General features: G+C 40.9%; 1 protein-coding gene across 1 annotated transcript; it reads right to left on the bottom strand.

The window, feature by feature from the left end:
* Positions 1 to 89: 89 nt before the first annotated feature.
* On the bottom strand, positions 90 to 27547 carry MRPS6 (mitochondrial ribosomal protein S6). Its single transcript, XM_009283078.1, has 3 exons — positions 27479 to 27547; positions 12815 to 12954; positions 90 to 731 (listed from the first exon to the last, which is right to left on the bottom strand). The coding sequence occupies exons 1-3, from the start codon at positions 27545 to 27547 to the stop codon at positions 551 to 553; spliced, it is 390 nt and encodes a 129-aa protein (XP_009281353.1). The 3' UTR covers positions 90 to 550.
* Between the last annotated feature and the right edge of the window lie 233 nt (positions 27548 to 27780).

The following is a 27780-nucleotide window of genomic DNA, read 5'->3' as shown; positions in this document are numbered from 1 at the left end:
ATTACCTTAAAGAAAGAAGTATGGCATGTCTTTTGGCAGTGTAAGTTATTTTTTCTTGTACCTTTTCTGCTTTTAAAAAATGAGTCAAGTTTTATTTTTAATCACGCTTTTATTACCTTTTTCCAAAACCAAGCAAAAAAAACCCCTCCAACAAATCACATCCTATACTGCTATATTTACACCGTAGACTTCTTAATTTCTTATGTAAATATACATACTCTGAAGTAATCTGTCTTTAGAAAAGAATGCTATTTTTAGCATTCTGATGATGGATAAATCTTCATTATCAATGTAATGCTCTAAGAGAAAAGAAAATCAATTTTCAGAGTTGTCAAATATCAAGATAAGCATACAGATTAAGTCTATTCAAATTATTTGAAACAAAAAGAAACCTCAAATGTTACAATAACTTAAGATAGTGTACTACACCACACACATAACATGGCCAAAACTGATTATTTTTGATGGACATTAGTTAGTTATCACAATTGTTTTCCAAAGCAGGAATAAAAAATTTTTTTAAAAGTTTCAAACATGCTATTTGGAATATTCACTTCTTCTTGGCAATTAGTTTATCTTCATAGTTGACTGGAATTATGCCACTGCATTCTTCTGTCTTTGACACAGGATGCTTTATAAAAGCACGTCTAATTACATCAATATCACGTCCTAAATGATCCATCATGGTCGATACAATCGAAGGTGGGCCCTCTAAGTCTATCAAAAAATACCTGCAATGAGAAACATACACACAATAAAAAAAAAAATACCTGTACTGCACAACTTTAATTCAAGTAACTGTTCTATGGGATTTCTTAAATGAAACTTTCTTCTTACATTTTGGTACCAGAATTGTTTGAAATGAAAGCTCAGTATTATCTTGATTTCAAATAAGAAAAGTTCAATTGAAGCAGGCTCAGCCTGAACTTTTCTTTGTGGTACAGCACTGCTTACACAAGGAGATTAAAGAGAGCTTACTCTTCTTGTACCTATTCCATTCATTTCCACACCTTGATTTGAATAGTCTTTAAAAAAAAAAAAGGTAGGGTGGCACATTCATTTCAGTTACAACATGCATTCTCCTTCTTCGAATTCACAGCATTGTTTCTTCGGGAACAGATGCCAGTGCGAAACATCTCAAGCTTATATACATACAGGCACATTTCTTCCTTTAAAGTCCTGCTTCGGAGCTGAATGGAAAAACAAAACAGCAAAAGAAACCCAAGGAGATGGACTTATCCCAAATTAGGCACATCTCTGATGTGAACATGTCTTAGATTTTCAATCTGAGGGTGGAAGCTGAAGCCACGTACAGGCAATACCCACTTGCGCCGCTGGCACTTGACGAGCATACTGTCATATATATGGCGGGACTGAAAAGGTCCTACTTCCACACATGCAGAGCACGTATAAAACGCACTGCTCCAGGTAAGCACTTCACATCCACCACACAGCTATCTTTGACATCTATAAAGAAAAAGCCAACCGCCTACCTACAGCAAGGAGAACGTTGCTCCCCATTAATATCTTAGGTCACCGAGGTCACTTCTGCAATAAACTCCTTTGCTGAAGAACTGAACCCTCTTCATGAGCTCAGCTATAATTCTGCAAGAGGCTTTTAAAACTCCAGTACACCCAAACAAGCAAAGAGGTCTACTGCACTTCATGAGCCCCATTTCAGACAAGGGACACAACTACACACTGCGCATTAATTTAATCTCAGACATGCAAATTCAGATCCCATCTCTTAACAGGAGATGTACCTTAAATTCATTAGCAACATTATGTCTATTGTTCCTGCAAGTTATGAGCAACTTAGTGCCAGCCATCATACCAATGCAAAAAATGGGTGAGCTGTGTCACTGGCCATCCCTCCTCCCTTGAAATGCTGTGAATGAACCAGCATTGTCAATGGAGCTGTAACCAGAACAGTTTTTAATCACTTTGTCTGCATTTGGCATGGCACTAACTATAGTATAGTAAAAAGACACCGCAACTGTCTCAGAAATCCTACTGAAGAGAACTAACCACTCACCTCGTTTCCAGGACTAGCAGTAATTTAAAGGCTAAATGTACAGCACAGCACTTCCCACCTAGCTATTTCATTTTAATCTTTACACATCCTCTTACTAAAGCTCCCCTTTCCTCCTAGTCCACTCAAGCACACCTCCCCATGAAGCATCAGTATAACCTGAAAGTGATATCCCTTAAATGAAGTCATATTACCCAAGCAGGATCGAGCATCCCAGTTTGATTTAAAAACTGTACCTACCAGAGAGGAATTTGTTCTGCAACAGGTATGGGTTCTTACTAAGTCAACTATAGCGTGAGCATCACACTTCACAGTCCACCTTCATAAAGGTAATCTTGAATGGTAAGTCCCCAAGACCAGAAGCTGAACTCTGAGTCTGAACAGGAAATGCAGGAGGATGGGGTCATGAACGACAGACACACTCGTGTTCTTCATGCTGCATGGAGTTCAGTTTCATCCAACTAAATGTCTTACATCAAAAATATTACACACAGAGCAGACCCGTCGGGCCAGAAATGACTCAAGCAGTGTGTGCTGGATTACTGCACAGGGGTGGAATCCACTCGTGGAAAACACAGCAAAGAAACTTCTCCTTAGCCAGACATCCTAATCCTGAAAATCTTAATAGCCACAATTCAGCTCTGAAGCCTTTTTCAGAAAGGCCAGACTGAAGCACTGAATTCTTGTATGTGAGGGGTCTGATGGAAAAAATATCCCTGCAGCCTGTACTGAAGCAACGAGTCCTCCAGAAAAGATGCCCAGCTGGTGCAGGCTGTGGCCGAGTGTCACTGAAGCCAAGGGACCAGTGCCAGGTCACGTCAGCGAAGGTGCGGCTCCTCTGACTCCAGCAGGGCTACTGAGAGCTACAGGAATAACTTGCCTCAAGAAGGATTTGGAGGAACTCTGGTGGGCTCAATCCTCCTCGCAAATCCTCACAAGCTTCAACGGGGAACAGGATTTGGCTTAATATATTTAGAAAACTGAACTGCCTACCATTTTCTGGTCTCCAGAATTAAGAGATGCCACCTGGTTAAAAGTTTAGGGAGAGAAACAATTTTTAAGCTTGGACAATTCGTTAGAAATACTGCACAGCAACATCTGAAGGATGCACACCCCTTAAAAAGGGAAAGTCATATTTTCTGTTAAAGCCATTAAAAGCCACTGGTAAATTTAACAGATGACACTTAACTCTTCTCCTTGGGAAGAAGCCTTCCAAATCCTCTCACAGTTGCAACTAACAGAGAGGAGGATGGGGGGAAAAATTCTAGCTGGTGATCCACCACCACTTGCATGCCCCCTTCCCTTAGCAAGAGCATTCGTTCGTATTGCAAACCGTGCTCTTTGCTGCACCGTTTTAGTCCCACCATTTCTCGAGAATTTAATTTCATTTCTGCTTGCAAGTCGTACGCTGTTTTTCATTGTGTTCCTAAAACGGCAATAGTTTTTTTTCCTCCAAAGGCTGCTTTGCAACTTTGCGCTTTCTCTCACATTAGCGAAGGGTGGAAATTTCCACTGACGCACTGTTGATAACTGAAGGAGAAGGGGGGATGGGAGGATGAGCTGTTACAGCATATCTTTATGACTCCTCGCAGAATAGGTGTTTTATCTGAGGATACAAAACTGCAGTAATTGGGGACAATGCGAGTTTTTAAAAACAACCACCACTCTTCAATGTTAACAAGCAACGACTGCCTTCCTGTGCCAAAAAAGAGAGAAGGAAAAGAGGGCCAGCGTAAAAAAATATTATTGCTTCATTAAAGAAAGAGAAGAAACTAACGGCTACAAAACCAATAACCAAACACAATTGACAATGCAATCCCTGAGGAGATCTGGAACCCCTATCCCCAAATACACACATTTAAATCAGCTGTCATGAGGCCATGGGGTTTTTTTAACCCACCCTCACTAAGGCATGCAGCAACCTTAATTTCAGGCAGTGATCTATGACCCGATACACAACGCTGTAGCTACTGTTTGTGTAGTAAACAAAACCAAACCCCAGTGAGACTGAAAGATAGGGAAAAGTACAGGAATGCAGGAGGGAAACCACCTCATTCTTGCAAGCAAAAATGCAAAAGCATTTAGGCTCTCTAGGAGTCCGCCGAGTCATCAGGGGAGAAATGCAGGAAAATTCCACTGATTCACTACGAGACCACAGTTATTTTTGTCGTCCTGCTCGCCTGTAAATAGAAGGATGATTTGAATACAGGAGAGCAGACTGAAACATATTAAAACGATGCATTAACTGAAAAAAAAAATTAAAAATCGTATGATCTCAAGTAAAGGAAATATGCCTTTGCATATGAGGGGGGGAAAGCCAGGTTTCATTTACCCTTTTTAACATATTCAAGCCAGAAGTTGTTTGAACCTTGAGTCTTAAGGATACTCAAATATTTTGCTTTCAAATGGACAGTCTAGGACTTCAAAGAACCCTGAAAAGCACCTGGATCAGAACTCATTTTTAAATCCTCCTAGAATACAACTCTGTCAGCCTGGGGAGCCAAGGGAAAAGCAGACGTCCGGTGGACTTGGAAGAGGCTGTGTGGTCCCATGGTTGTGCCCAAAAAATGCCTGTATGCTTAAATTTCTCCTTTGCATAGTGGCAGTGAGTCTATGTAAGATCCCCCAGCGGGGAGGTGGAAGATACAAAGGAAAGAAAATGTTCTGACGAACAGGTAGAGATGAAGCATCGAACAGGGAAACAGGAAATCGCCTGGAGGAAAGCAAGCTGCGGCACTCACGTGAGAGCAGCTGGACATTCGTTCTCATTAAGGTAATCCTCTACAAATGAAATTGATTTGCTACTTGAATGACCACTTCATCTTTGGGACCACTGCGTTGCTCTGAAGAGAGGCAGTTTGCTTTTCTTCTCAACTCTGGTGGTAGCTACCCTTCTTCAGCAGGGCAGGCAGGCAAGTTCACGCTCAGAAGGATTATCATTTTGTAGCTGGAAGGACTAGTACATGTGTTACTTTCAGCTTTCAAAAAACAGGTATGGAATAGATGGACGTCCCTTGAAAATCACAAGGCCAGCAACTGGGAAGTACCAGATCAAAACCAAAAGCTGGTACCTTAGTAACTAGACTGTGCCACAGCAATGAAGCAAATAATCCACAATGAGCAAGTACTTTGGGGAAAAATAAATTTTACCATTCGCAGTCTTCAGAAATGTCGTTTGCCAAATTCTATACATAGACACCTGTTATTAAGCTAATTAAATAGTGGAAAGACATTTTGCAGCATTGCAGGAAAAAAAAAAAAATACTGTTAACACTGCAAAAGAGAAGCCAGCCTGACGTACTTGGAGTATTTGAAAAGTCATGCTCGCTGGGCAGCATTTGAAAAGTTTGCAAAATTGTTATGAGCAGGGCTGAAGTTACACAGCGAGTATTAATTCTGCTTGTCTCACTTCTCTGCCTTCTGTATAATTCACAGCTTAAAACCCACCAAAATGGTGACTGATTCCCATCCCACCAAGCCCACTATTTTAAGAGCAGCCATCACATTTAATCAATGTGCTCGCACAAGGACGGTACAGAATTTAATGCGTCAGAAAATGATACTGGCACCTCAACATCACCAACTATTGCACTGTGCCATTTCTTCTGAAAAGCACCAAAATTGCAAATTGCACTCCCACAGATAAGGTGAGGGGAAAAAAAACATTTCAGGGCTCTGATACCTGGGGCACATGCACACTTACATGCATGTACATGTGGACACAAGCATTTTAAGGAAAAGCAATGGTTCAACTCATCAATGAAGAAAGCCCCATCTAGTGGAAGCCGACAACCAATTTAGCAGAAAATACTACAAAAGTGCGCAATACTCCAATATTCAAACTGGTTTTGTTCTCATCCAAGTGCATTACAGACCCAGAACTCCTTTTTGCTGAAACAGACCAAGATGTTCTAAAATCTGAACAGAAATAAACAACAGTTTGTGCATTAGCTACAAATTTAGTTTGGTGGTATTAAGAAAGGAAAGCTTGCAACCTCTTTCATCCGTTTTTCTTTCCTCCTCTTTGGTCTTCAGTAGCCATGAAAATCATCAAAAGAGTCTACCTGAGTGAAGCTAAACACATCGGTACATTTATCTGCAGGATGAAGTCCTTTAACTATGCAATAGTTTGTATTTTACTAGGGGGTGGGGGGAAGAGAAGGGTTGTTAAAACTTGTAGACACTCCAGAGAAAAGTTCTGACGGGTAACTATTATTTTACTCTTACAAATGAAGTAAACAAAATTGTATCCAGACAGCGTGGGTTACTGGAAGACACTATTAGATTAGCTACAAATTTAGTTTTATTAAGAAAGGAAAGCTTGCAACCTCTTTCATCCGTTTTTCTTTCCTCCTCTTTGGTCTTCAGTAGCCATGAAAATCATCAAAAGAGTCTACCTGAGTGAAGCTAAACACATCGGTACATTTATCTGCAGGATGAAGTCCTTTAACTATGCAATAGTTTGTATTTTACTAGGGGGTGGGGGGAAGAGAAGGGTTGTTAAAACTTGTAGACACTCCAGAGAAAAGTTCTGACGGGTAACTATTATTTTACTCTTACAAATGAAGTAAACAAAATTGTATCCAGACAGCGTGGGTTACTGGAAGACACTTCAGCATCTCTTGTCCACATGGAATACTATTCTGCCACAAGCTGCTTGTTTAAAAATAAGTTGTGTAAGTACAGTTCCTAAGCTCAGATACTTTATGGAAAGAGAAGAAGTTTGAACATGTAACGTAATTTACATAGATATGTTTCAAAAATATTCAAATCTCTTAAACAACATGATGCTCAATTACTGAAATACTCCTCTTAATAACTATCTATTTCTTGTGCATTGGGCCACCGAGTCAACAAGAAGTGGAGGTCATGCCCCCTTTCCTGAGCACGCGCTTTGGCAAAGCAACGTTACATCACGCGCCACATCACGAAGGCAAAACACAAGGTGCTCCCGCAGGAAGGCCAACCGCTTCAGACCCTAAACCACCCAGAGGAGGTGGGAGTGATTTGCGGGAAGGCCAGGACAGCCTCCAAGCCTTCTCCGCTGTAGCAGAGGGGAAGCCGGTACTGAAACTTGGTGCTCCCAGCTCCTGGGGAGTAATCGCAGCACTGCAGGGCCTGGAAGCCAGGTTGAGTTCATCACGCTGCGTCTTTGGGAAAGGACCTCTTTGCCTTGCCATTTTCCCCCATCACACAAACAAGTCCACAGCACAACTAACATGGCAACCTGGATCTTCTGACTCCCGATCCCATTAGATGCTATCGGTATATTCCCCGTGCTCCTCAGTGGACCCTGGCAATCACCAAGGTCCCTGCACACCTCCTACAGAAAATTCCCCATGCACGTGTTAAGATAAGCTCCCAAAATACAATTCAGCAAGAACAAATGTAAGACCTGAGGAGTTTGCTATTTCAGAGAACAAGTGGGCTGATGAGATAACTGGGAGTGAACAGCAAAACAAAAAGATTAAGAGACAAGCAAGCAAATAACAAAAGAAAATTGCCATCTTTTCAAAATCAAATTTGAAAGGGAAAAAAACAACAAGGCAATGAAAAACTGGCAAATAGAACATGGAAATTGTTATGAATAATCAGAATTATGCATAGTTTAGCTGGAGAACTCACAAATGAAGTAAATGAAATAATAAAAATGTGGGGCCAAAGGTCTAAAAACATTACTGTATTATAGATAGATTTAATAGGGGAAAGCACGCGCATACGCAAAACAAAGTAGAAGGGAAAGGCCACAGTGCTCTAACGATTTACAAAACCGTACTAAATCATAGCACTGACCAGGCTGATGTATATCATCTTTTCTACAACGGAGATAACAGAAGTAAGAATGGAAGCAACATTTGGGGGGGAAATAAAAATCACTAAAAACAAATCTCTAGGGGATAGCAAGATACCCAGTATTCAAAACCCAGTTACACCTGGCCACTTTCTTCTCCCCAGAGCCCCTGTCCTAGCTCCTTCCAGTTTAATAGATTCCTAGTCTGCAAAAAGTTTGAGCCATTACCTTCCCAAAGGAGTGTCTGAATCTTATTTTTTTAAAGATCGGTTTTGCAGCCGCCCTTGTACCATCTCCCCTAAAGTAAAAATATCCTACATACAAACCACATCCCCCAAACCACCTCCTTTATCTGATGCCCTGAAGCATGAAGTGTCACAAGCATATGATTAAGACATAGCCTGGCAAGGCCAAAGAAAACAGGTATGCCACAAAGTGCAAACCCACAGACTGTGCTACTGAGATCTATCATTTTACAAGCACTTGCAATATTCTCCAGTTTAGCACTGACCAAATATGCAGCAATGGCTCTGCAATGTCATCACCTAGCCCCAGTCTGGACCCTTTATTTGAAAGCCGCTTTGAGGGATTCAATGCTTCTGCATCATCTTAAACAGCCAACAAATCCAGAGTTTAACATTTCTTGGATTCAAATACTAGTACACACCTTATTTAAATCAGTTCACTTTTGTTTGTTCCAGAAATAAGCACCTCCTGACACATGTAATACAATATTAAAAAAAAAAGTGTTACATATTTCTAAGTGTTACAAGCAATTTAAATACAACTCATTAAAAATGATAAACAAGTAGTGGCTAGTAGAACAAATATTTGGCACAAATCTATTGCCCATTAGGAGATAAAGTTGGGAATCGTTATTTACATTCTTCCACTGTTTTTTCAGAGACGCGGTGGCCATGGGCAAGTCACTCAGGCTCAATGCCTCAACTAAATTTACATACCTAACCCACACTGGAACCAATGTGTCCCTGTCACATTTTATTCATCTGTAAGGTGAACAGTATTTGTTACGATTTTGTGAGATGTTACTTGAATCACTCTTTTAAATACTTTCAAAACAAAATATTAATGTTCTACTATGGCCATTAATACCATAAACGTGAATTAGTAGCTAATTCAACTTCAGTTTAAAATATCAGTAAACCAGTGATTTAAAAGTTTGATTCTTCAGACATATCCACACAGTTCCTGAAACATACTATTTTCATAATTACTTAAATGCAAAAGCTGTCAGTATTAGGCCTCTAAAAAAAGGAGGGTGTTTTCTGCCAAAAGAGATGCATTTGAGAGGAAGACCCAAATTTGTTTTAATATACCCTCAATGCACATGCACCACCTGCTCAGTGAATATAATTTCCTGAGAAGAAACAAAGTCAATTATACATACGATCTGAGGTCTTCAAAGCTGCCTGGGAGAGTAAAACTGCTTATTCCAGTGACAGCTGTGGGCCACAATCCCCTATGGCAGGCTTTGAAAAATCTCAGCTTTACAGATCAATTGGCAGTAAAATTCTCATTCTCTGTAAAGTCTGCTGGATATTCTTAGATTTGTAATGTGCCTGTAATGCAGTATATCCAAGACAGATGATGCTGAAGCACTACAGAGCTCAGAGGGGAAAAAGCACTTCAAGGAGACAGCTATCCTCCCTATTAATCTATGAATACGTATTTTCCAGTTTAATTCTTTACTGTTCACTAAAGACACTACCAAAACCTGGCTAAGTCCAGCAGTAGCCTTGCCGTGCACGTTGCGCTTGTGTGTCCTTTCACTGTCAATCACTCAGTTTATGATATGCTGTATACGAAGACTTGAATTGCAGTTAAAAATGGAATTAACTAAATGAAGAAAATGTACAGCAAAAGTCTGGGAGAAGGATGACTACTAGGCATGCCACAGAGCATGCCTCAGTTGACCTGCGAATAGCCGGTGCTGCCCTACTGACGGCCCTTGATTCGAGGTTAAGAGACACAGCCTGCATAGCACTGGCAGTTTTATAAGGGAGCAAAGCTAGGCTCACTACGCTGGTCAGGAAGATTGCTTTGTTTTGGTTTGTTTTTCAGGCAAACACCCCACGCAGGTGGGGGATTCCATGCCATTCTGAGTGACAGGAAGACAGTTCGTGCAGCAGTCACTAGGACAAGAGCTGTCTCTAAGAGACACGCTGTTGTGACCTATGCTACAACTATTGTATTGCACTAATTTTCATACAATTTGTCGCTAAGGATACTGTGTTCCATTAATTTTCATATAATTCACCAGCCAGGAGGACCAAGGAAGTAACGGATTCAGTGTACATCCTAAGTCTCCAACCACCTACATGCTATTGGAAAATGAACTAGCTGAAGCTCTGCTAAGAATCACAAAACTAAAAAAAAAAAAAAAAATTTTTTTTAAAATTAAAAAACAAACAAAAAAAAACCCAAAATGAAAAGCTTTGAAAGATTCAACACTCTCCCCTCTACAGACATACAGCATTATTTGCACTCTCACAGAAGCCCTTTCAGTTACTTCAGAAAAAGCCCAGACTAAGGAAAAGGTGACACACTCTGTACTACTTAAACACCACTCTACACCAACTTGCTAAGAAAGGGAACATAGACAGAATTAAAAACTGGCTATGAAGGAGAAAAGACCTTAGGATATCTTAGTAAGTACAGGTGTATATTCAGCTTAGTGAGGTATCTTGAAAAGCCTTTTTTTTTTTAACAGGACAAAGTTAAAAAGAAATTATTCCTTTTAACAGATGCTGTAAAGTAGAACTGACTGATTTTATAAGGTGGATCAAGAACTGACTTTTCACTTCCTATTCCTAGATTATGTTTAATACCCTGAATAACTTCTTTTCCAGACTACATAAAATATTGGATGGTATGCCAGGAATCCACCATACCCATACACTGAACTGCAATCTCCCCAGTAAAATCTACAGAAATACAATTCTCCCACATTACCAGGTACTGAAACTGCCTGCTGCTTCCCCTTGTAATATCTCGTGTCTCCTGAATTTGAGTTCTCCAATTAAAAGCACACAAAACAACTATTTCCTGTCATACCCCCTCTCAATCACTTCCCCCTTTCAAGAAGCCAAGCAACTTGGGGGAGGGAGCTGTCATATTCAAATACAGAGGATCCAAATCCAGGGCAAGCAGAATGACTGCTAAATCTTTAGAGACACTTGAACTGGGAGGTGGAGGAGGAACAGCGATGGTGACATTAATCTGATGGCTTCCTGCCCGTGTTTCAAGACACGATGGCAATTATTTGCTTCTAAAACCTTGCCTCATTCAGAACACAAACTACGTCTACTCTGAGGACTCTGCAAAGAAGACGGTTATAGTCTCCAGATCCCCTCGTCCTGCTTATTAAGTAGGTAATCTGCTACAGTAAATGAGTTAAGCTAGTTTACACGTCTGAAAGATCCCCTGGAGAAATGGCTTCTATTCATCTCTACTACATAGTTCTTGTGATGCTGGTTACTGTCTTCTCCTGTCCTGGTTTCCCTGTTGAAGAACCCAAGACTTGATCTGCAGTACTGCCACCCAAGCCAAGTGGCAAAGTGGTGAAATGTTAGAGAGTGCTAAGTACTCTAGAAAAAAAAAAATCTAGAAGCTAAAAGTCTCAACTTCAGCATCCAAAATTAGTGGAACTTAGTCCCTCTGCCTTAGCTCCCCACCTGCACAAGGAGAGTAACACCAGCTCCTTGTTCTGCTGAAGCCGTCAGAAAAGACCTTAATGTTTATAAAATGCCTCTACTCCAACAGAAGGATGAGGTAATGAGTAATTCTGTCTCGAGACAAGGCTTTGATTAGCTCCCATGTGTAGGCAACAAGACTTCATCCGAAAATGCAAAACTGGCAGGATCAAGCTATGTTTTGAAGGACACCGTGGAGCAGGAGTGCAACAGTTATGGCCACAATGCCATTGCTTTCGGTTAAGTAACCGGCACGTGGTGGAAATTTCCTCCCCTACCCTTTCTGTCAGTCTGCTTTAACTGGCAGCTGTCACCACTCCCACTTCGCAGGAGAATTGAGAGGTCCTCAGAAGAGGGAGTGAAACCGTGAGTCACCCCTGGGGAGATGATCCAAGAAGGGCTTCATAAAAGGTGCACTGCTGGGGTCACCTCACCTTCCCCAGTGCCAAACGCCCCTCATGGAAGGCGGTAGGTAGGCAGGTTGGCCAACCGTCCGATTATGCACAGTTGCATTACAGGGATTAGGAGGAGCGTGTCGCTAATTGTTATTTTGATTACCGCAGGCAGCCCCAGCGCAGCGCAGGTTGCCTAGCAACATTTCTCAGTCCTTGCGAGAGCCAGCATCCATTTCGGAGGCAGCCTCAAGGAGCAACAACACACTGGCGTAAGCGAGCAGGGGGTGCGATCCACAGCACCTTCCTCCTGCACTGCCGGGGAAGCCCGACATCCGAGATGCCAATTCACAGCTTCATTTACATTTATCTATCGTACTTCCCGTAAACCACACGGTCATCTTTAACATCCTTAACAAAAACTGTATCGGAAACACAAGCATTACAGGGTACACATGGTAATTAACATTTAGTTCAGATGCATTAGAGAAAAAGAATCAGTCCTGCCAACTAGCAACCAGCAGATTAACTACAACTTCTACCGGTAAACAGCCTGATGGGCTTGGAAAATAGTTACATAAAAATGACATAACAAAGTAACGCTGCTGTGTATGTTGGGGAAAGCAGTTCCACAGGCCTGGACTGGGGCAACTCGTAACACGATGACTAAACACCAACAAAAAGCCGACACCACACAGAATAAAAACCACAAAACATTTCAAGCAGAACGCACACCTGCACGCACAGCCACACACCACCTTACTGAGATCGCAGACATTACAGGTGTACTCCCAAAAAGCACAAGGAAGACCAAACATGAGAGTTACATATGTACATTTATAAAGGAGCACTTAAAGGATTTTACGGAAAAACTCATCATGCATACCCTCCTCTTCTGTGGCGCTCCTTGTGCTTGGAGATTTTGTAAGGCAGAGACCTTTCTCCCAGGTTTTCTAGGTTCCTCACAACGGCTCCTCTCTCCATAAGAGCCTCAACAGTGCGCTTCAGCACAGCTGCAGTCTCAGGCTTTAAAAGAAAAAAAAAAAGAGAAAGCGGGAAATATACATAAATCTGGTTATTCTTATTATGCGATTAGAAGGGCCATCTGTACTCGCACAGCTCAGCGCTGGAAGAGATCGTTCCATAACCCGGCAGGGCAAAGTGGAAGCAGAAGCAGACCTCCTCCTAAGGAAGAAAATTTTTAAGAACAAACAGCCAATTCCTCTGTGAATTACGGCAACAGGAAAGTTTCCACCGATTTCAAAGTCAGGCCCCAACAACAACAGGAAAAAGGAAATATTTAATGGATTTAACTCACCTGGTATCACTTTGGCTGACCCTTGCACAGGTGTAAGTAAATATATGTGGCAAAGAGCAATTATGAATTGGCAAGAGTTTTAAGGTCCCTGGACCATCGATGCTCATTAATAATGTTCACCGCAGTATTTAAAGTGAACAGTGTGGGGGGAACGCTAATCCATGGCTTGCTACAGAGACAACAGTTAGCACCACATTCATTTTATATGGTCATTTCAACTGCACGTGCGTAATAGATATTTGGACCCTTGGCTACATCACTGCACACTACTTTTGCATAGCCGACATCCAAGCCTTTTTAAGAGTTAAGGAACTGACGTGCAGTAATTAGTCTAACATGCAGACAATTTCACTCCTTAGAAAAACAAGTTTGAAGGACAGGCAGCCAAAAAAACAGTAGGTAAAACAGATGCAACGTTTTCTTGCTCATTGCGTATCAGAGCTCTTTGGAGTGCTGAATCATTTCGGTAATGACACTCAACAATATCTATGAAAATGTTAATAAAGTACAAATTAGAATGTTTTGAAAACAACTGCAAACTTACACACTCTCAGCAACAAGAAGTTATTTTAAGAAACAGATCTCCTACAGAGAAAGGAAACTAAAGGGATGTCCAACCGAACACAAATCAAACTGTATAGCTTTCTTCTGCATTCCTCGCAACATTTCACATCAAGATATATTCCCACGTCTACTTGCCCAGTGAGATGGCAACAGCTGTAAATGGAAAAGTAATGAAAGAGCTGATTTTCAGCTTTATTCAGATTTTGTTTTGTTAAATCAGACCACCATAATCATTTCACTGTCCCTTCTCAGCCAGAATAAAACTCGTGTAAGCCTCATGTATAAGATGACTGAAAGTTAGTTTCCTAAGTCTAAGGTAGAGATGTACACCTTGACTAAGAAAAAGGGTTGTTTAATGTCAAGATCCCTTAATGGAAATCGGTGGAAAAAGGTGGTACCAGAAGTGCAGCCCATGCTCTGGGGTGTGAAATTTCTCCTTCATTTTCCTGAGGATACAAGTGATATGAAAGAGCCTCCAAATGCAGAGCAGAGATGTTCAACGTATGACATTTTGCAACAGTGCCTGCTCTTTGAAATACCTGAAGTACAGACGGTCTGAAATGTTTTCTTGTTTCCATAGGCTAACTGCCCTGTGGCAGTCAAGAGTCAATCATGGGATCACACCTACTGCTCCTCACTATCAATCAGAAATTTTATCCCCCTCTCTCCAGCTGCATAAACTGTTTGGGAAATTTATTTTCAACACAAAGAACCTAAACAGTTATAAGGTCAGCAAAAATGCCTGGAGTCTTTTTTTCAACATATGTTTAGATTGTTTTGTAAAACAATTACGGGGACCAGACAAGTTTGTTCACACGAGAAGAAATGTTGCTACCTTGCCAAAATTCTTCAATGCAGTTTCTCACAACAGACAAATACTAAAGGTATCTCTTGTCACAGTGTGAAAAGTTAGGATGAAGGGGTTAAGAGATCTTATGGATTATACTATATTAATTTAAATCATATTTTAGCTCAAAATCAGGAGTAACACTATTTTTCAGTTGACTTAGGACGGCTGCCTCCATTATCACTCATTAGATTTTCAAATAAGCACCTTTCATGCTTAGGACCCCCTTCCCCAAAATGTTTGCAGAACTAATTGGGTCTCCTTACAACTCTTTTTGGCCTTTTGCCACAAAGCAAGCCATTCCCACAAATGTTACAGGAGTCTGAACTTCTGAGATTTCCAAAACTTGTTCGAGCTTACCCGGAAAAAACCCAGTGTGTTCAAAACTTACAAAGTAGAGACTGACAGATGACAGGCAGACAGATGGACAGGCAGAACGCAACTGTACAGCCCTTTGCTAGAAAAATAGCATAAAACCAATTCTGTAAAATCATGCAGGCACACGCATGTCGATGCTACAGCTGATGATGCTGACCAATTGTCGATGCTGACCATGCTAATACTTTCATTCCCCCCTTTAAATCTATCTCTTGTCTCTCAAATACTTCTGCATACTAGATTCAAATACTAGCAAGTATCCCATCCACACAAGGATTTTCTTCCAAGACTGGATTCTTAGTCTTCTCTATATGCTCATATTTTGCATTACTTTTCATCCTCTAATCTGTCTGACAACTACCACCAAGCAGTCACATGCAGTCCTCTCTCTCTCCACAAACCCAAGAAGGACAAGCAAATACTATCAGAGAAGAACTGGGAAGCAGCTGCTATAGCATGTTACTCCCTCAGTACTTTGAGCGATACTCAAGGAGTTGGAAGGGTGACTGTGAAATCCGTTGGCTGAGCTGACAGGAGTGAAGGCGAGGAACAGAATCAAGAAAAGCCAAGTAAGGAGATCAAGTAGTGTCTTCACAATAATGCCAGCAACTAGGAGAAAGCATAGAACAAAATCTCTTATTCTGCATCACACCCACGTGTTGTTTTGCCATAGTGGAAAGTGTCTTTCAAACTTCTGCTGTTGGAGTAACAGTAACAGCCAGAGAAAGGTAGCAGCTCCACTTTACTTGACCCTGTCCTCAACACTCCACAAATGCCAAAACACAAGGGGAGAGAGGGGTGCAGAGGCTCTTTTCTTAAGACTTTCCCCATGAAGAATTTCTACCCAAGCTCCTTATGGCTGTTTTAGCTCGACTTACATGGCACAAAGGCGAGAAAAGCTGGCCCAAACTCTAGACAGTTTTTATGCTGCTTCCATCAACGCAGGATCTCAGCACTCAAACTCATCTAAATCAGGAGCTACTGGTGAGATACCCTCATTTGTTGTGAAGCAGCAGCTTCACACAGACAAGCCAAAAACTAGGGTAACAAAGCTGCTAGTGATATCCATAGTTTAATCCTGTAAGAACCATACCAGAAATCTGGCTTCAAGAAAGAGAAAAACAAGAACAACTGAGTTTGTGAAGCAGGCACCAAGGTACGCATTACTATCTAGAAGGTTTTGCCTTCTAAACAAGAATCTGACACCGACCATTAGGATTTTACTTAGCCACATTAGTAAGGGAAATGAGCAGTTTTAGGAGAGAAAGGGCAGCTAACCTAACAGCTTTAATATTTTGTGCGCTGCAGTGCACCTGTAGTGCTTCCAACCCTAGGCTTGAAAATACACTCTTGGAAAGCAATAGGATCTGCCATTCAAGTCTTCTCCAACTGTGCCTGCTGCATGTGGTTAGGTTGCAGAAGCCTCCACGGTGCTCAGACAATTATCGCAGGAGAAATCTGTCAGGTCAATGAATAAAAATACTGTTAAGTTTACTGTTGCTACTTGTCTCCCACTTGCACAAAAAATGCTGATCCATAAACAGAGCTCTGTTCAAAAGAGATCTTAATTGATTGAGACCTTTAGACAAACAGCTGTATGTCCAGCGGTGCAGTTGTCTGGCATACCCTTCTTAACAACCATGCAGATTTAAGTTAAATGTTACTGGTTTAGCTTACTCCTCTACAACCCTCATACCCTCAAATGACACACAAGCTTTTTGTCTCTCTTACACATGCCAACAGATCAGCACATTCCCTGAGTGGCTGCATGTCCAACATGATGTGCAGTTTCTGAACACAATGAAGCCTAAGATCAAGTCCTATGTATTTAAAAACAAAACAAAAAGAACAAGAAAAGAAAGCCACAGATTTCTACATTAAGGATTGTAAAATATTACACGTTTTTGCAACCTCCCCACTTGTGGACATACTTTGAAAACATAAACTAATTGTTGGTTTTGAAAGCTTGTCACTGTAATCCCTCTCATTCTTCCTCTCCAAAAAAGATCATGGTTTATCATAGCTTGCCTAAAGCCATCAACCAAACTATATATAGGCTAGCCTTTGCTAACCATAATATCCACAGACACAGGTTCCTTGGTTTGCCTCAGAGCCAGACCAGTTGAGGACATAGGAAATGGTATTGCCTGGCTCCCAACCCAGTAGCCACAACATTTTTTCCTGAACAGCCAGCACTAATTCCAGTACCACAGATGTGGGGAAGCAAAGATGGGGGAGAGAAAAGGAGAAAATGGAAGCCGGTGCCAGGATATCCATGCTGGAGAGCAGGAAGCGCTAGCAAGAGCGCGTAAGCCCTGGTATGTAATTCTAGCTCTGGTTCCCCCTCCTGCGTGCACAGTCAAGCCAGAGCCCTTTCAACCGGCTTCACCCTTAGTGAACTTGGTGAACTTTGTTAGTGAACTTGGTTCACTATCATTCAGCCACGAGTAGTTACCTTGTTCTCAGAAAGGTACAGCCCTATGGACCTGACCGAGCCATGGAAGGAAGAGGAGGGAGGTCACTGCAGACTGTCCAAGGGCTTTTCCTTGGAAAACTGCCCCTGGAAGAAGTAACTGAAGGACTGTTGTCTACAGATCAAAATTCCCCACTCCTCTGCTCCCACATTTTTTAAACTTACAGCTGCCCAGAAGAAACATGTTAACTAGCATGTCAACCCTGTATTTGCCAGGCAAAACAATCACAACAGAGGTACGTTACAAAACATACTTTCTGTGTATTGTTGGCTTTCTCCATGGATGAGGATCGCTGCAGCCACGTTTACCAGGCGGCTGCACCACCAGGGAGACTCCGCGCAGCTGCTGCCAGTGCCGCAGGAACTACACGCATCGAGATCACCGGGCACCTTTCCACAAAGAGTCCAGTTCTGTTTATTTAAAACTCCATTATTCCCATGAAGTTATACATAGCCCCAGGTGTCAGGCAAACCACAGGTGAACGCCATGCCCTAAGCACTTCCTCCATACCTCTGGCTTCTCCTCTTCTCCTCACCCGTCTTTCAGCTTAGCATAATCATCACTCAAGTGAGCAGAAAGCTGTTTAATGCACAGCCTACTTCAGCATCTCACCAGACTGCACAAACAGAAATGGACAGGGGTGCACCATCAATTACCGCCCAGGATCAAAGCCACAAACGCACAGTAATAGCCAGCAAGGACTGCAACACAGCGCCAACAACCTCTCTTTGAGGGGAAGTTATATACCACCAGCGTGAGTAAAAACTATAGCACAGTTTTTATCAGTCATACAGAACTCACATGGCAACCAGCAAGTGTATTAAAAATAGGCGAACAGAAAAAAAATGGGGAATACTCTGACGGCAAAGTATCTTCTGTTCTACCGGAGGCCAAACAGATATGAGCTCGTCAGCCGTGAAGCTGCAAACAACAGCTTGGAGACAGACCAGAAGCGTGGCAAGGGCTTGAAATAAAGCTTTTCTAATGCTGATGTCTCCTGAAAAACAAGGAGCCACCCGCCCTATCCTAAAGGGAAGGACAAACGCTGTGGCTGGAACTAGAGCCATGTGAAAAGACCCTGCGCCACTGCTCAATTTTCCATCTTGTTAGCTGGCCAGAGGGAGCTGCTCAAGAGAGGACAGAAAGTCAAAGGGATACAAAAAACAGAACTGGCTAAAAAAGAAGCCTTCTCAAGCCACCAAAACTCCTCCAAAAAGAGTCTTTAGAGAGAGAAAAGGAAGCAGACACCAAATACTTAGTCTTAGGGCTAGGACTGTACTCAAGTTCTTCTGGCCACTTACTCAGTTCAACAGGAAGCATTTAAAGTCAGCGGGCACATCTCCTTAAATTATAAACAGAAAGAAATCCATCGTAATTAGCTGATTATCCCTTCAATGTAATAATAGTAGGATAAAATTATGTCTTTTTTTGGTTGTTAAACAGTTACAAAAGGTTGTTCTGAGATTATTTACTGAGGTGGAAATCAAAGAATAAAAAATCTATGTTTAGAAGAAAGCTGCAATTCAAAAGCAGCAAAACTAGGGGGAAAAAAACAACTCCTTACTGTCATTTACTACATAATAAAACACTAGAAACTTATTAGGGAAAATGATAAAAAAAAAAACCACACATACATTTGTGAACTAGCCAAGATCAACACTGGTGTAAGAAAGAAGGTCTTTGCAATGAGAAACAAGGGGAAGCTGGAAGGAGTCATTTAATTGCCACACCCTGTTTTAGTACACAAGAAGACGCAGCAAACAGATGAAAAACTAATCAGCAGATTAAGAATGGACAGCAAAGAAAAAATTAGTGCTAATATTAGTAAAAAACATAGCCAGGCATACAACCCAGCTAGTGGTCTGCCTAGGGAACAAACTTGAACTCTGGGTGCAAGATGCAAAGCTGCAATTACTATAAAAGCATAAACAACACAGAACAGCAGTTCTAAGTAGGGTACAACCACTGAAGGATACGTACTATTCAGAAAAGATCAAAATAAAGATAAAAGCAGCAGATCAAGCAAACAGAAGATGTGGGAACCGTGCTGCAACCCTGCTAAAAACGGCCTGCATGGGACCGATTAGCGCAATCAGGATGTCCGGAAACTGAGCAACAAAAATGTGAGGGCTCTGGACACCTGCCTGGAAGTTCAGACCCAGGCTGGGGGGGGAGGGATCGGTCTAGGGAAAGCTGGACATAGGGCAGCCCTAGGTAGGGACAGAGGTTTCTGTAACTACGACAGTACAATTTTCCAGATATAGAATAAGGAACAAATGGGAGAAACCCAGGTGCTCCTGAATGTGATAACCATCTCGTATTTCCACCAAACATCGACTGAACAAAAAGGCGTGATACTGTTCTAGAAACGGATTTGGCAAATAGCAAGAAAGTTATAGCAGGCAAGTCACCAAAAATAAGTTTGGGGGAGTGATCAAAATTGACTCAGTCTGAATTAAAAATAACACCCCATCCTCAAAACAGATCTTTAATTAGCATTTTAACAGGGTATAAGCCAAGGAACTAGCAACTTCACCTGATGCAAATATGAAGCCCGGGGACTCGGATGCAGAGGAAGCAGCAATTTTTGAAGTCAAAGTGATGCTAGTATCTCTTCTGTTCCAAAATCCACCTTTCTTCTTCAAAGAATCTAAGTTTGGGGGAGTGATCAAAATTGACTCAGTCTGAATTAAAAATAACACCCCATCCTCAAAACAGATCTTCATTTTACATTTTAACAGGGTATAAGCCAAGGAACTAGCAACTTCACAAATATGAAGCCCGGGGACTCGGATGCAGAGGAAGCAGCAATTTGAAGTCAAAGAGTGATGCTAGTATCTCTTCTGTTCCAAAATCCACCTTTCTTCTTCAAAGAATCTAAATTCCACAATATATCTTTTTTTTTTTTAACTCAACATTTAAGATCAAAGGAAATTATTAAAGAAACTCAACTAAAAACCAAGCAATACAAGTAACCTATAAATACCAAGTCACAGTTAATTTAACACATCAGTCTCAACACTGAGCTGAATTTAATTCATTTTAGAGAGTTGATACTCTCGATAATTTCTGAGAAGAACTCTAGAAGGTGTCTTGTAAGTCTGAAGTAAGCTGCAACCAAATCCTCCAAGATTCAGGGCCATTTCAAGGTTTTATTACTACAAACAGTTAACGTAACAATTGGCCACAACTTCAGAATCAATTAAACACCTTCCTTAAAACTCCACTTAGAAACTTACCCTCTTTCTTCTCAACCACAATAAATTATAGTACGGACTTCAATGTAACACTCCGGATCAGCTAAAGTCTACTTACCAGAAACTTGCTAAGACCAAGCTTACCAGAAACTACAAGTAAGTTTTGTTCCTCTCATGACTTTTAGATGTGAATACATTTCATCAAGTTTACTTTATATATTCATTAAGCTTAAATCTTCAAGAGTGGAAAGGAAAAAAAAAACCCCAACAAAAAAAACACGGAGGAAGTTATTTTCAAACACCTTTTCTCCCTGGCCTTTGAAATGCATGCACACGCGCATGCACTCACATACAATTCCTGTTGTTTCCCCATTTGTTGTGTTTAAGATGAAAACCAGAAGACATTCCAATGAAGAGAACAAAAAGATAACAGTAGGAGCAGAAAAAGGGTGAGAGGAAAAGAAACATTCTCCAATCTTGTGATACAGAAGCTGGAACCACAGTCAAGAAGCCAGTGCTTCTTTCACCATCTCCGTACTTCTCACTGCTAAACCTCCTCCTCAGCACATTGCGAGGGGATACATGGTTGCTGTTTGCCAATTCAGGTCATCAATTCCTCTCCCCAAAGCAACGAGCTGCCGGTTTTAAGATACCCTGGAACTTCTTCTGACTTCTCAAACTTTCCCTTTGATTCCTCAAGCGTTTGGACTGCAATTGCCCAACCTCACGGATCTACCTTCAGAAGACCCTGAGATAAGCAAAATGTAAAGCCAGACTTAACTGCACAGCGCAGACTAATCAAGATCTGCATCAAGACACCCTTAGACAAGTTTAAAAAAGAAATCCTGTGCACGACAGTATTTTTAGATGTATTCAGGATTTTAACCACCACAGAGAGCAGAAGTTTTGCTCTTTCTTCCTCCCCATCTTCCAAGATTACAGCTGACTGCTACAGTTTACTGCTTTCTTGAGAAAGCTGGTTATGCTTCCTCTGGATAAGAGGTCTTATGGTGCAATTTTACCTAGTAAGATGTTTAATATGACATAATTCCTATGAAAACAGGCTGTGGATGAAAAATAATGCATACAACCCAGCACCAGAATTAAGTTGGAACTTAAGTTTGGAAGCTTACTTCTCAAGAATGTCGCCTATGCTATCAAATTTCTCAAGACAAGACTAATTTTAAGTAAGAATTTTAATTCTGGATAAGATCTCTATTCTCAAATAAGCTCTTTCTTTCAATCTCTCCCCTCTAACTCAGCCTTGTTTCCATCTCCATATGCTGTATGTATGGCTCCCCTAGTATTTTATCCCATCAACTTATTTTAAGCTTTTCTATTCACCCACATACTTAACACCAGCTTGGAAGACTTAAGAGACGCTGAGAGAAAGGGTCCAAAAGCAATGGCTGCTATTCCAAGGTAAGCTGAAGCCCATCATCCCCTTGCCCCAAGTGCTCGACAGGAAAAGGCTGCCTGAACGCAGAGCTAATGGTTCCTTCAGCTGCCCCACACCTCCATTCACCAGCTCCTGCGCAACTTGGGGAAGGGACACGCATCAAACCACCGTCACGCTGCTGCTGTTACTGTTTGCTTCCCTAGATGCTTCAGGGACAAAGTCAGTGGTATTAAGAAGGAGAAGGGTTTCGCTGTGTTGGAAACAGTACACAACACGACCAGAGCTCACAACCCAAGCCGCCTCCCTGCCATGCGATATTGAGCCTGGTACTTTCTCCCGCAGGCAATAGCTCACTCATGGCACACGTGCAAGCAGCTCTGAACCCACAGAGGTTCTTCCAGTGTAATTGCTCTGGGCACGTTCAGAATTTTCAAATCAGCTTTCACACGACTGTAATTGGGGGAAATCTGTGCGGCAGCAAAGGAAACGGGCACTGCATGGCTTCCAGAAGACAAACACTAGTTTGGTTGAGAGTTGCAGCTGCAAAGGCCAAATACAGTTAATTTTTACATTCTCTAGGCTGGAGGCGTCCAGCCTCAGAGTGCCAGCAACAGTCCGGTCTTGGGCAAAATACCTGCAACTGTCCAAAGCATCCATTGTAGCAGTCGGGTGTCAGGATGTATTTCAACCAAGTCCCCAACACTCCAGACCTAGGGTGTACCACTAGCACCATCCAGACTAGTCTAAGCCACTGAAGAGCTCCCTTCTATGAGAGAAATCTTTTAAGGACTAGAGATCTGGTTCCTAACACATAGCTGTTATACCCATCACACACATCCTTACTGCTGTAGAAGAACAAAGAAAAGTCAGGACTAAGAACAAACTGAACATGGTTAGTAAAAAAATTTCCAAAGAGTGTGTGAGGACCATAGCCATAATTTTTAAATCCGCACGCTTTTGCAGAACAGTAACTATCTTTGGCTCTGAACCAGAATAGCGTTCAGGGTAGAAGTTTCACTGTTTTGTCCAACTGGCGTGCACAAGTGAAAGTGAACCTTGGCAATTTCTTGCTCAAATTCTTCTGTACGCTACAGCATATATACTGGGATACTCAAAGCTAACTTACAAAACTAGTTTCATGGTTTAGATAAATATTAAAAATAGTTGCTGACAAGTTTAAGGGTTATCGGCATCACAACCATAAAGTCAAATTGTCACCTTATTCCTATCAAGCCATGAACACCTCAGAAAAAAACATCAAAAAAGAAAATCACTAAGTACAACCCGATTAAACTGTGCTTGCTAGACAGGCAGGAAGAAATCACAGAGCTGAAACCTCCTGGCTGGTTCACTTTCCTGGCACGAGAACAAGCACAGGGCGAACTGGGACAGCCACATCCAAGGAGGGCGAGTTCACTTCAGAGCCAACAGGCAAAGCGTACTCATTAAAACCATCTCCTTGGGTTTTTCCAGTGAACCCTCAAAATAAATGCTGCTGCAGCATTTATTGAACCTGCCCACAACTTGCCTGGGCCAGGACTCCACACCCAAAGAAGCATTAAAGTCTCAGACATCACTAAATTGGGGATTGACAGAGTCTTTGCTAACTAATACAAATGGAACCAGCTGGTGACAAAGAGGCTTCTTGAGCCTCTTTTAAAATCAGTGAAGTGGAAAGCTGCTCACTGCATAGAGAATCACCTAATAAACTCATTAGATAACCAATTAACAGCTAACTAATAAAAACAAAGGAGTCCCACTCCCTGGAAATTACAAATCCAAACCAAGTCTGCAGGCTGGAAGCTCTGCTTATTTTTTATCCCAAATCCAAAGTTTCCTCTCCAAGTATGTTTTGTACCCATTCCTTCAACCAACCAACAGCTTCCACTTTTCTTTCAAAACACAGCAGCAAAAGAAGAGAATACCAAGAATAATTTTGATGAATGCAGCATTTCCTCTACAGCTGAAAATCTGGCTTTAGTGTCCTTCCCACAATTTTTGCCAACATCCTATCTCTAAAAGGACATCTTCATCCGCAGTCCACATGTGATTAACCACCCCCCTCCTTGCTGAACTGTCACCACTGGACAACAAAGAAGTCATGATTCACACCACGCTTTCCATGGCTATTAGCTCAAATACATCCTTATGGGGGAGGGACGAGGGGGAGAAGGAAGTGGAAAACTCATGTTTGGTCTCTGCTTCCAGAACTGTGTTGGTGTTTTAATCTTTTCCAAGTAAAAATCATGAGAAGGTATCCTTCCCTCCCCAAAGGCAACTATCTAAGCACTGACGACCACAAGCTGTAACTGCTTCCTACAAGGGAGAAGACAGCATCACACACATCATTCTCAGAGCATGGCTGCTGGCACGGGCTCCTTGCGGGACTTGGGCACCAGGACTGAATTCTAGATCGCAGTCAGAAATACACACAAGACGGACACCGAGCCATCCAGGCTGGGGCAGTCCCAGAGGGATACCGAAGCACAACTGGAGGTATTTAAGGACACTCCAGAATCAAGTAAGAACGTGCCCGTCCCACTCAAGAACTGGTTAAGCAGCAGGTGAACAGGGCATTTAAAGAAGAAAAAAGAAAAAAACAAGAAAAAACACAAACAAAATTTTGCACGATATCCAACAAGACTGCTCTGCTACATGAGGGTTCACCCACATTTTGTTTTGCATGTAAGCTGCTGCCCTGCAGGGTGCTTCAGGCAGCTAGCCTTGCCCTGCCAGCATCCCCAGCTTCAGGTCATAGAAAGAGCAGTCCAGCCCCACCTCCCCACAACAGGAGTCAGCGTTAAGTCTTGCAGCCAAACTCCACAACCAAGTTTTGGATCCTTAAGTTGTTCTCGCAGTTTTAAAGAATCTAGTTTGGTTTTCGGTTTTTGTGGGGTTTTTTTGTTTGGTTGGTTTTGGGGTTTTTTTGGTTTGGTTTTTTTTTACTTCTTTAAACAAATGCCCACGCCCTGCTTCAAAAGGTCTGCCTTTTAATAATGGGGGCAAAACGAGAAGTATCTTTATATATATGTAGGGATGATACGCTTACTACAAGTAAGAATATGTATGACGTAAGTATGGACAAGTTCTCCAAGACAGCTTCACAAATATCTGTTCTGTTTTGGGGGTTTTTTTTCCTCTATTTTTATTGAAACTTTGTACAGAAGTTTTAAACATTTCCATACAATACTTTTAGACAGGACAAAATGCCATGGTAAAGGAATGTAAACTGCAAGAAACACAGTCTGAAGTATCCAAATACTCTCTAATAAGAGTTTTAGTTTGAAGACTAATGCAGTAGGCAAAATAATATGCATACAGTATACAAAGAACAGTATACACAGGGCCAGCAATGCTAACTATGAAAATTTTGCATCAGATTTACTTAAAAGATTTATAGCAATATGATAATTCTATACACTAGACCAAAATTAATTTATCATACATCGTTTCTATGACAAAAAGCTTGTCATTATGGACAGTAGCAACTTACAATATAATTAAGCTGTATTAATCTCATTAACATTTCTAAATCTATATTCCTACTACAATAATTTTTTCAGTATATTGTCTTATTAGATCTTAACAGACCTTTAAATAACACTTTACCAAAAGAGACCTGGATCCATTATAGTGATCTTATCTACATGCCCATTTGGCTTATTTCAAAAAAACAAGGGACAAGGGAAAAGGCAGGTTTCAAATGCTATATGATATCATTTGGTTTTGGTCTGAAATGTATTTTAGTTGAACAGTTAAAAAAACAAAAAGGCAGTTCATTACTGGTATTTTATATAAAATCTGCAGAAAAATACAACAGCAACAAAAAACAAAAATACTTCACAGATATCTAAAAAAAACATTATATCAGAGATACAAGGTAAAGCAGCATCACTTTGACACTGTGCTTTAAAAATAAGATGAATGAAGAGACTGCTCTAGTGATATTAGAAAATTTGCTTTCTTCTTGAAGAAGACTACTAACATTTTGCACAGCAACTATTTTTATAACCACCTCATTTAAAAACGTGTATTCATAGACACAGAGAATTGTCATATCATTACCATTTTTGCTCAAAGTGTCTGACTTTACACAGTGAAACTGATAATGCTAAGTGTCACCAGATGTCACTATACCATGAATTCAATATTAGAAGTGAAGCAAATGCCTTTAAACCAACACCATAAAAGAAAGAATAGAAAGTGTTTTGTAAACAAAACAAACCACTTTGCAAAACAAGAGAGTTCAGAGATCTCACAGTGAAATCAGAAATCCTAATTATATATGTTTACATTCTAGGACTACTCTTTACCTCAGGCCAATTAAAGCACATTAAACCATTTAATTATATACAAACATTTTCTTAAAAAAAATTTAAAACATTGCACACAAGTCTGCTTTTTAACATCACATAACAAGGTTAGTTTTATTTTCAAAACAATTACATTTAAGGGCACAGAACATACAGAATACCAAATTAACAGATGAGTATTTTTGCTTCGCTATACATGCTAAATCCAAAGATCTTCTCAAGAAAGCTAGAGCTTAGCAACTCTAACTTCTTCCATGCATCCTGTTCTCTGAAAGGGAGCATCTCCCAACACCTCCTTTATCTTAGGATTTAAAAAAATATATATCTAAAAAAAATAAAGCTGTATGTTTTAAAGTTGTAAGTATCTTCCGCTTTAAGTGTTTGTGCAGAGATCCTTTGATGGCTCTGCCCGCTTCACTGTAACCTTGTGGGAAATCCTTTTCACTACTCAAGTTACAGTACTCTCATGACTTGCATCAGAAGTCTCATGCTGGCCCTTCTGGGATTAGGGTAGAAAGGGGAACACGGAAGTGGAGAAGTAGAAAATACACAAGCGGTATATTGAAGGCCATTTTAATTTCTTACAATCTCTCACTGTTTCCTTTCAGGTATTAGTAAAAGCTAACAGGAAACATAGCAACAAAAAAACCCGAAACTTTGGCAGAGAATAACATCAAATCATTCATTTAAAAAAAAAAAAAATTAAATAAGAATAGTCTCCCAGAACGTACTATTAAGCTCTCAAGAAGCCTCTTCTTTTTTTATTTTTATTTTCTTTTTTAAATAAAAGGCTTCTAACAAATTTCTGGGAGAAAATTCAAATATCTTAACAGAAAAATAAGTTAAGGGAAATAACAAAAAAAGGTATCATTCCAAAATAAGTTTTTCAAGACCGTCGTTCTAAGCTCAAGGCAATAAATAAACCAATCGCTGCGAGACAGAAGCATGTGTCCTCCTGGATCTACCCCTGCATGACTAGCCAGTCCCTCCGAGGAGGAGGCCAGGCATTAAAATTCATGGAACTGATTATCCATTATGGGAGACACTTTTGTAGTTTTACCGGACCAAAAAGCTGGTGTTTAAACCAAAACGTATTAACCTGGGTTAACACCTCTTCCACGTAGATCATGGTCAGAAGATTAGCAAAGGCATGTTTACACTATAAAAAAAACCCTCAAGCAACTTCTTATACTAAGGTCCATAACACAGGGCAAGGAACTTGCTCACCAATAGACAGTTTGCTTGAAGCCTTATAATTTTTTTTTTTTCCCCTAATAAAGGCCTTTTATTAAGTGGTTATATGCAGCGAAGAACATTAGCAAGTTCTATGACCTTCAAGACATGAAAACAGAAGACGACTGA

The sequence above is a fragment of the Aptenodytes forsteri genome, unplaced genomic scaffold (genome assembly GCF_000699145.1).
Source record: "Aptenodytes forsteri isolate BGI_AS27 unplaced genomic scaffold, ASM69914v1 Scaffold2, whole genome shotgun sequence".
Taxonomy (NCBI): domain Eukaryota; kingdom Metazoa; phylum Chordata; class Aves; order Sphenisciformes; family Spheniscidae; genus Aptenodytes; species Aptenodytes forsteri.
This window is presented reverse-complemented; position numbering and strand designations above follow the sequence as displayed.